The sequence below is a fragment of the Spinacia oleracea genome, chromosome 5, assembly GCF_020520425.1.
Source record: "Spinacia oleracea cultivar Varoflay chromosome 5, BTI_SOV_V1, whole genome shotgun sequence".
In the NCBI taxonomy this organism is placed as follows: domain Eukaryota; kingdom Viridiplantae; phylum Streptophyta; class Magnoliopsida; order Caryophyllales; family Amaranthaceae; genus Spinacia; species Spinacia oleracea.
Genome location: NC_079491.1, coordinates 114,937,458 through 114,947,178, shown reverse-complemented (window position 1 = coordinate 114,947,178; position 9,721 = coordinate 114,937,458). Strand labels below are relative to the sequence as shown.

The window sequence follows — 9,721 nt, the reverse complement described above, 5'->3', positions numbered from 1 at the left end:
AATCTTACTCTAATCATAATCTCAACAAAAAAAAATACTGACAAATATGAAGGAGGTCTTAGCCTAACGGTAAACTATTAAGGCATATATGCGACAAACTCTTGAGGATCGGACCATTGAGAAGTTAAAATTACAGTAAACTAGTATTGTGTTTGGATATGAAGATTTCATTTGAATTCCGGAATTGAGTCAATTCTACTGTTTGGAAAACTTGGAATTTGAAATTCGGAATTGACCCAAATTCTAAAACTGTTAAGGATAGCCCATCAGACCAAGAATTTGAGATTACAAGTTAAAGCATGTCATTTAAAATTCTCAGCCCACATCACATTCTACGACAATTAAACATTTATCTTTTTTCTCTCTCCTCCCACAATTCTTCCTTCTTCCTCGACCTTTTTTCCTCTCTCCTCTGAGACTTCGAGGCTTTCTCTCTCTACTCCGCCATCTTCCTACCTTTCAATTTACTTCTGATATACCAATGTCTCTGCCGTATTATTCTCTCTCCTTTTTCTGCTAGAAATGGAGCACATATGCTTCTTGGGATGCCTTGCAACAACACCGATGACGATTTTTCTACTTTGATATGAAATTCTGATTTTATTTTTTGGCTACAAGTACCTTGATATGTTACTTTTCTCTACCAAGTATTTGAAATCACTAGATTCCGGCGAATAACGATGATTCGAGGCCCGATGTTAGGGTTAGGGTTGCGGTCGACGCTTTCTGTGGCGGGATCAAAGAGAGGTGAATATTTTAGAAATAATTTGTGGAGGATTGAAGATTATGTTGAATTGAAGAAAATTTATGATGTCGAAGGATTGATGATTTGAAGGATTTATGTTTGATGTTTCATTTGACTTGGCTACTGATTTTTTTTCCTTTTTTAGTCAACAACTTCGCTGAACCTTTTATTTCTAATATTAAAATTCAAAGTGTTGATTGTATAATTCTTGATTTTTTCCCCCTCAAAATTAAAATATGTTTGATTTTGAAATAAAAATTATGTTTTCTCAAACAACATAGGGTATTTGAAATGATTGGATTTAGAATTCTTATTTTTCCCAAACACGTGAATTGGAATTGAATGGCGGAACTTGAAATGAAGGCAATTAAAATTCATCATTTGAAATGAAATGTTCATATCCAAACACTACCTAGAAGCAATTGAAAAATCAAGATTGATTTTGATTCTCTCTAACATATTAAAGGAGAATAATACAACCAACTCATCATGAAAAAGAATTGACTACAGCTCTAGTCAACAAAAAAATGTGTAATACGAAGCTAATGATATCATTATGGCTCTGTTTGGTAGGGCGTAAAACGTTTTCATGGAAAACGATTTTCCCCTTTTTCATCATTTTACGTTGTTTGGTTGGGTAAGAGATGGAAAACAATTTTCCCCTTTTTCATCATTTTACGTTCAAAGGTAGAAAACCCTTTTCCATATGAAAGGGAGGGAAACCCCTTTTTCTTCTTTCCTCCTTACATCCCTCTTCTTTCTTCCCCTCAATCTTCACCATCTTAAGCAAAAGTAGTTTGAAATTGTGTTTTCCCTTGAAAAATATTTTTCATGGAAAATCGTTTTACAATGCAAAGTTTTAGCCTTACCAAACGGAGCCTATGTGTTAGAGCATAATGAAAAATTATAGAATACATATTTGTAATTAATGTAATTTAATTATTTTGTAATTATTGTGTAATTACTAGAATAGACTTAGATAACCCTAATCTAGCTATGTATATATTCTGAGAAAATTAATGAGAAATCACGGCAAATATTTCTCACATGGTATCAGATGTTTAGGTTTTTCCTCCACCACAAACCCTAGCAGCTGTCTCCTTCTTACTTCTCCCCTATCTTCTCTATGGCAAACATTCCCAAGCTACACCCTGCCACCACTGTTGCAAACATCAAGACGTGCATTCTTGTCACCCTGGACTACGAAGGCACGCAATACAACAATTGGTCCACCCTTATGCAACTGCACTGCCGTGCACATATGGTCCTCGACCACATCATCCCTGCCGCCCCTCCTTCCCCTACCACCGAGTCTGAAGCAGACAAGGTTGCCGCAAAAGCTATGTGGCAACGCCTAGACGACATTGTTCGTCAATGGATATATGGTACGATCTCCAATGATCTTCTCAACACCATTCTCGATCAAGAGGACTCCGCACTCGATGCATGGAACCGGCTTGTGCGTCTCTTCCAGAGCAATAAAAGTGCTCGTTCCCTTCATCTCGACACCCTATTTACTACCACGAAGCTGGATCAATTTTCTGGTATTAAACCCTATTGCACTTGCATCAAAGTCCTCTCCGACAATCTCCGAAGCGTAGGTGCTCCGGTGTCAAATGATATAATGGTTCTTCGCCTTTTACAAGGTCTCACTGCCAAATACAAATCCTTTAGAACCAATGTGCAGCATCGTGTTCCCTTACCTCGTTCGAGGAGGTCCGCTCTATGTTGGAATTCGAAGAGGACTCCGGTCTAGACGGCGACTCCGGTATGGTTCCTGACACCGCTCTTTATAATGTTGCTAATGATCATGTTGTTGGCAATGGCCAGGAACATCATCCCCATCACAATAATAACAGGCACAACAACAATAATAACCATCATCGTGGCAAGAAAGGAAACCGTGGTCGCGGCGGCAACAACAACAAGCGTCACCACAACAGGAACAATAACGGTGGGGGTGGCCGAAACAACCAGCAACGACCCTCTGACCACCAGCCTTACGGGGCAGCTCCTCTTTACAGGAAGTTCCCACCGTTGGTAGCTCACTTGACTCATCAACCATGGGCTACTCCACCCTGTCCGCATCCATCCACGGGCTGGCGATACCGCCCTACGGCCCCGCGTCAGCCCTCTCCGCAACAGGCAGGAGTATTGGGGCACGACCTCCACAGGCATACTTCATGGCACCACCTCCCTCAAGCTATGCTCCAACTGGTTACATGCCCATATGCATTGAGCAAGCTATGCACACCATGTCCTTACACCCTCCTGGTGAAAACGGGTACATGGACACCGGTGCAACATCGCATATGATGTCCTCTCAAGGTACTCTCTCGTCCTATTTTCAATTGATCAATGATAAAAATAATGCAATTGTGGTTGGTAATGGTAGCATGATTCCGGTAAATGGTTATGGTAGCACTTCCCTCTCCCGAACCAACCCATATCTTCACCTTAATAATATTCTCCATGCTCCCAAGCTTATCAAAAACCATATTTCCGTACGTAAATTTACTACTGATAATATGGTTTCTGTTGAATTTGATCCCTTTGGATTTTCTGTGAAAGACTTGCAGACGGGGACCAGTCTAATGAGGTGTGAGAGCTCGGGTGTGTGAGGGGGTCGAAAAAGCACGAGGCTAATGCGTGACCTCGTCCCTCGTGGGCTTGACGTTGTCAGATCAAGTGTAAATGGATTTCCTGTGAGTTTACACCCAATCGACTAGTAATATAGGAGTCGCCATTCAGTTTTTAACGACAATGAGAAAAACTGACAAAACCCGGTTATCGTGACATAAAGGGAGTGCAATTATGTTCGACCACGACGGCCATAGGTTCTCTTGTAATCCCTGGTGTAGGGATCACTCAACGTACACCCGCAGGGCAGAGATTGAGAGTTCGAGGGACTGTAACTACCGAGAGGAGTGCTCATCGATAACTCTGGAGGCAGGTTATCCTTACTAGCTCAGCATAAATAATTGAAGGGACATGCGTTAAACTATTAAACTATTCTGAATTGATTTTAGCAATATGCAACACATAACACTAAATCGATCGTGATTGTCTTATTTAGATTGATTTAAGGTACCTAGCATGATAATTCAATTGTCCAAGGTATTATCTTATTAGGCGTGATAGATCAATCAAGTTAATAGTTTGACAATTTTATAAAAGGGTGATGAAAGCGATTAAACCATATGAGGGACACATTACAACGCACCCTTGAGAGGTGCATTACGGTTCTTAGAAAACTAACCACTTGGCTTTGCTATTTCTCCTTTTATTTAACGAATCTCGGGTTTCCAAGCAATGTTCCAGTATTTATGCTTAATTCATCAGCTACAAGGGGCAGGATGTGTTCTGTTCGACTTTTGGGGCGATTGCGACAGAACGCTGGATCAATTTCACAGCGTGAGGCTAGGCTTAAGGCTGGAGTCAATACTCAGGTTATGGGATTGTCTGTCTTCATCACGTCGGTTTTGAGGCTGTATTTATAGGGAAAGAGTTTGTGGAAAGATAGATTTTAAGATACGAATCCAAAAAGAATCCGGAAATAAAACGGCCCTAGGCATTTTCAGCGCCCAGGGCTGGGCGCCGAAGATTTCGGCGCCCAGAACCAGGCGTTGAAAATGGGATCTGGGCTGAGTTCTTTGTCAGATTTGGACTCTCAGAACGCGGAGCTTTTGAGACTTATCCGAGTCTTTTAGTGCGTATTAACTTTATGACGGAATGCGTCTGTGCCCGTTACGTACTCTAGGTTCGTTAGGATTTTAATTAATACGTAACTCTTACTTTCGAATTATACCAGGAATAGAATTCCTTTTGCAAATTCTATCTCTTTTAGGATTTATGTTGGAGTACAACACCTAATTCTGACAGGTTTCTATCTTTTATGACTTTGCCACTTTTAACAACTACCTTTTACGACAGTTACTATCTTTAGCAGGTTTCCATAAATAGCAGTTTTGGCTGAAATGAAAAGGGTGATTGAGATTCGTTATTTTATAGGAGATGCGTTGCCAAGTGGAGATTTGTGTTCTCATCATCGAACCTTCCCTTTCGGGAATGGGGACAAAAAGTAGGTGTCTACAGTTAGCCCCCACTTTAACTGAGTCTCGAGATGAGACGATGGTCAAAGTATTGGACGGAGTGCGTCATACAAGCCATGGTGTATGTGACCTGTTTTGCGAGGGTCTCACGAGCCCCCGAGTGATAACATTTGACTTAAGGGTCATCACTTGAAGTGTTAACACATTCCTCACGTGTTTATTGGAATCTGTTAACCAATAGTATAGAAACTCCCTCACTTTGTCATTGGAAGTATCTAAAGATGCTTTCGAAATTAAAGCTATAAAGTGTAACTAGGCCTGGCCAAGCCCAATCACGAGGTAAAATGTTTTTAAAGATTCTCATTTTCAGGGTTAGCTAAATGAGAAAACCCCCTTGTTTTTATAGGACGTAAAACAAAGGAAAATCCAGCACATCGCTCTTTTTTGGAAAAGCGGAAAACCAATCCTTTGATTTTTGGAAAAGGGAAACTATCTTTTGATTTTTGGAAAAAGATAAACCATCCTTTGATTTTTGGAAAAGGGAAACCATTTTTTGAATTTTGGAAAAAGGTAAACCATCTTTTGATTTTTGGAGAAAGATAAACCAGGAAAAGTTAGTGGCGTAGACCCCGCCTGCTGAAGGTGGGCGAGCATGTCCGCTGAGGTCCGATAGAAGTGGACGAATCTGTTTTGAAGTTTTTTTTTGAAAATAAGGACCTACGCAGTTTGTGAGGTAGACCCCGCCGGCTGAAGATGGCGAGCTTGTCCGCTGAGGGTGGACGCCCCGTCCGATAGAAGTGGACGGATCTGTTTTGATGTTTTGAAAATAAGGACCTACGCGGTTTGTGACGTAGACCCCGCCGGCTGAAGATGGCAAGCCTTTTTTTGTTTTTGAAGAAATTTATTTTCTTTTCATTTTCGAAAACTGAGGACCTGCGCGGTTAGTGACGCAGACCCCGCCTGCTGAAGGTGGGCGAGCCCTGTCCGCTAAGGGTGGACGCCCCGCCCGCTGGAGGTGAGCGAACCTGAATTTGTCTTTTCAATTTGGGACTCGCGTGGTACGTACCGCGATCTTGCCCGATTGAGGTGGGCAAGTCCCTATTTCAGTTGTTCTTGTGATTTCTTTTGAGAATTTCTTTTTATTCATTCTTGTAAGAGCGAATTCTTTCGAGGGATGCTAGGATTTAGTTGCAACCGGAATGTGGGTTGACAACGTGCTTAGACGGACCATTGTCTTGTGGTCATCATCTTTCATGGTTTTTATGTAGTCTTTACGGCTCAATTTTGCCACTACCTGGATCCTTGATTAGGGGAATATGTATAAGTATCAACGGTGACCTTTGTCTTGAGGTCGTAATCCGGTTTTATCTTTTGAGATTGTCAAAACACGGGACTTCGTACAGCGTAGTCTGGGAATATTGTTTTAACTTCGCATACTCTCTTTTGAAATATATATTTTCTTTCGAGCCCCCAAGCACTCGTGCTTGACGGTCATTTCTTGTCAAAGAGGTTCCTTGGGATACGCATTTTGTAATGTCCTTGATCGTGTTTGGGATCGTGCTCGTAAGTGCGAGCGATCTTTGTAGTGGTGTGCTACTCTTAACAAAGCCGTGAGGTGCGACTTTTAGTAAAGAAATCGGCAATTTTCGAGTCGGCAGGACCCGAAAGAAGTCAGGGTTTCATTTTCGGCGCCCAGGCCTGGGTGTTAGAAGTAATTCACGCCCAGGTGGGGCGTTGAAAATATTGTTTGGGCTGGTCTTTTGATGACACAGTTAGCCTCTTGTTCGTTCGTTTATTTCACTTGGAAATTCTACGTATTCTCTTCTCTTTTGTTTTTTCTTTATTTTTGGAACGTAGAGTTTTATTAGATATCACAATGAGTTGAGTGATCGTGATGATTTCTCGAGAAGCCGTAGCCGATTGGTGGACTACGGGGTTTGTCGCTTTGGGGCGATTATTTAAAGGAACTGTCGCTCTTAAGGCGTGCAGTTATTGCAATAGTTGGGCGAGTCTATATGGCCCGAGGAACATACCTTGAGGCGTAAGACTTTAATCTCTCTTGTTGTTATTTTGAACGTATATTTTTTTTCTTTCGAACGCATTCATAGAATGGGCGTTATGTGCGGTCCATTAATCAGTTTGCTTGAATCATTTTTTTTATTTTTAAATTTTTTTTTTTTGAGCAATGACTGATGTTGAATAGTTTGCTTAGAAGCTCGATGGGGTTCATGCCTACTCATGAAGTTGGCTCAAGCATCGTGCCCTTTCGATCGTTCAAACATTTGCTTTGAGATTTTTTTTATTTTGCTACGGTCGTTTCGTAGCTTGGAGCCCCCAAGTATGCATGTTGGGATGCTTCCTTTTGGCGTACGATTTTTGTAGGTTCTTTCGAGAAAGATGCCTTGGGGTTCCGCTCGTGTAGGTGCGAGCTATCCCTTCCGTGGTAGGTAATGTTTTGCTACCTTTAATCTTTAATGTAGAAGTCGTGTGGCTTGCATTTTGAATTTGGGCGATAAGTAGTCTTTGCCTCTTTTAAACATTCTCTTGGTCGTGCCTGCATTAGTGCAATATGCCTTACTCTTTTATTTTTATTTTTTTTAGACTTGTACCGTGGGATGTTTGAACTTATGGTGCGACGTAGGCTTGTGTGGCCTAACAGCGTGTCTTAGAACATTCCTTGGGATATCATTATTTTTTTTTGCATTGGAGTACTTCATTACGCCTCGTTCAGGTGCTCGAATAAGTGTAGCACCTTCTGCGTGGGTGTGCACGGCTTATTACTTCGTTCGATGCGAGGATTCATAGATGTTTCTTTCTTGTTTTTATCCTTGATTTTTCTTTCGCTTTGGAATGACGTAGACTGTGTAACGGACGCTTGTAGGGCGAGCGTTATGTGCAGTAGTTCGATCGGAGTTTTGGTGACTCGCGATTTTCAGTTACCCTTGTTAGTGGGGTGACTTTATATATTCTATGTAGCACTTAGAATTTGGGAGGGGTTGTAACCATTTTGAGGTTCGTTTTACACGATCAAACCTTAGGATTGTGCCCCCATGACGTGTGTAAGCATTAGCGTCGAAAATTTGTGATAAAATCGTCATTTCGAGCATTTTTAGAGTGTTTTTCTCAAGCCCCCAATTGTAGCTACGGGATTCTCTTGGTGCTATAATGCTTGGCATACGTTTTTATGCATTTATGGTGACATGGATCATGAATAGTTTGAACCAGACTCGTTTAGTGCGAGGTACGTTCGAGTAGTGATTTGCTACTTCTCTTGTAAATGTCGTATTTGGCGACATTGCCATGGTCAAGGTAGTCACATGTTGAAGTGTGCCTTGACCAAAAGCTAGGTGCCTTTCTTTACCCATAATCATATTTAGAAATCTTTTTGACTCACTTGCAACATCGAGATAAACGCATACTTAGCTTAAACCAACGACACTTTATTATGTTCGAAGAAGTCTTTGAAAATTATTTGAAGCCCGAGTCCTACTGTGTACAATCCGAGGTGTCCTAAGTAAGTTGACTTATAGAAAGGTTCGTACAGGATTACATGAGTGAATCAAAACACTGTTACGATTTTCGGAATGCTGTCTAAGGACTTGCCGGAAGCCAGGGTGCAGGGGTCAAGAGATTACTTGTGCCCGTGTGGCACATGCTTTAGGCTTTTAGACCATCTTTTCCAGAATTGCGGGAATATAAACCGTTTTCAAATTGACTTATATTTACTGTGCCCGTGTATGTCTGTACAAAAGGTCAAGGTATACTTAGTTCTTTCCCTAGCTCTTTCATTTCAATTTTAGCCCCCAGTTGTTATTATGTCTTCTCATTAATGATGCTTTCTGATGTGGCCTAAAAGAATGCCACCTAACTGCTCCATCAAAACCCAGAAGAAAGAGCCCAAAAGCTTGCCTACGGGCATTCTCCAAAACTGCACAAAGCCCAGGCCCAAAAGATAAAGAGGTCCGCATTGGGCCTAAACAAGCCTACAGGACCAATGCAGGACACGTGTCCCAATCTTGCGTAAACTCTCAATCATGCGGGACCAGTTCCCGAGTAACCCTAGCACACTATAAATAGTGCAAATCCCTAGGTAAAAGGGAAATCAATTCTGGCTCAGCAACAGAAAACCTATCTTTGCTCTGCCTTCTCTCTACAAATTACTTATCTCTCTAGCTTATACTTACTTAAGCATCGGAGGAAAAATTCCTACGGGAATATTCTTGTTTTGCAGGTTCCCAGAAGTTCGTGCCAGGTCATACTTGATACCTCCGAGGAGCGCGTTCCATGTCAGCACCGTAAAAGTTCCCACAACATTTGGCGCCGTCTGTGGGGAGGTACAGTGTCATGGCCGAACTACACCCTGACAGAGAGCATGCTAGTGAAGAAGAGAGACGGCACATTGAAGAAACGAATCGAATTGCGAATGCAGGGAACACACCAGGAAGAATGCAAGCTGAGGTGGTGGTGGAAGAAGAACCAATAACCGAGGCGTCTCCGCCAGGCGGCCATCTAAGCCCTAGCGTCCGAGACGTTGTGTTGGACGAGAATCTAGATTTGCCAGTATTGGTGGGCTCCCTACGCGAGATTTTAACAGGATTCCAACAGCAAATGAATCAGACCTTCCGACAACAGATGAGCACTACACTGCAAGATGAAATTCGGAAGAACATGTTGATCTACTGCGCTGAGAGGACGGCTCCGCAGAGGCCCCTCAATCTAGGCGTCAATCGGATAAGCAAAATGCCGCTCAGGTCCAACGTCTGGAGAGCTGGAGAAGGTTCTCGTCCACAAGCAAGCAGGGGAGTTAGCCCTGTGCCTGAGCACTCAGAATATGGCCGTGACCTGCCCACCTTCTTACCTCGAAGGGACCCGGTCCTACGACCATCATCTAGGGGAAGTCCCCCAGCCGTCTTGCGACCAGCTG

At 42.3% G+C, this 9,721-nt stretch overlaps 1 protein-coding gene across 1 annotated transcript; it reads left to right on the top strand.

Annotated features, from left to right (window-relative positions):
• Positions 1–1,871: 1,871 nt before the first annotated feature.
• LOC110792335 (uncharacterized) lies at positions 1,872–3,061 on the top strand. Its single transcript, XM_056830013.1, has 2 exons — positions 1,872–2,391; positions 2,433–3,061. Exons 1-2 carry the CDS (start codon positions 1,872–1,874, stop codon positions 3,059–3,061), a joined length of 1,149 nt encoding a protein of 382 aa, XP_056685991.1.
• Positions 3,062–9,721: the final 6,660 nt, after the last annotated feature.

Bases quoted from the DNA above. Each gene is read 5' to 3' on its own strand.
- LOC110792335 (XM_056830013.1), top strand. From the start codon at position 1,872: ATGGCAAACATTCCCAAGCTACACCCTGCCACCACTGTTGCAAACATC. The intron at 2,392-2,432 runs GTCTCACTGCCA...ACCAATGTGCAG, and splicing joins GGTTCTTCGCCTTTTACAAG to CATCGTGTTCCCTTACCTCG.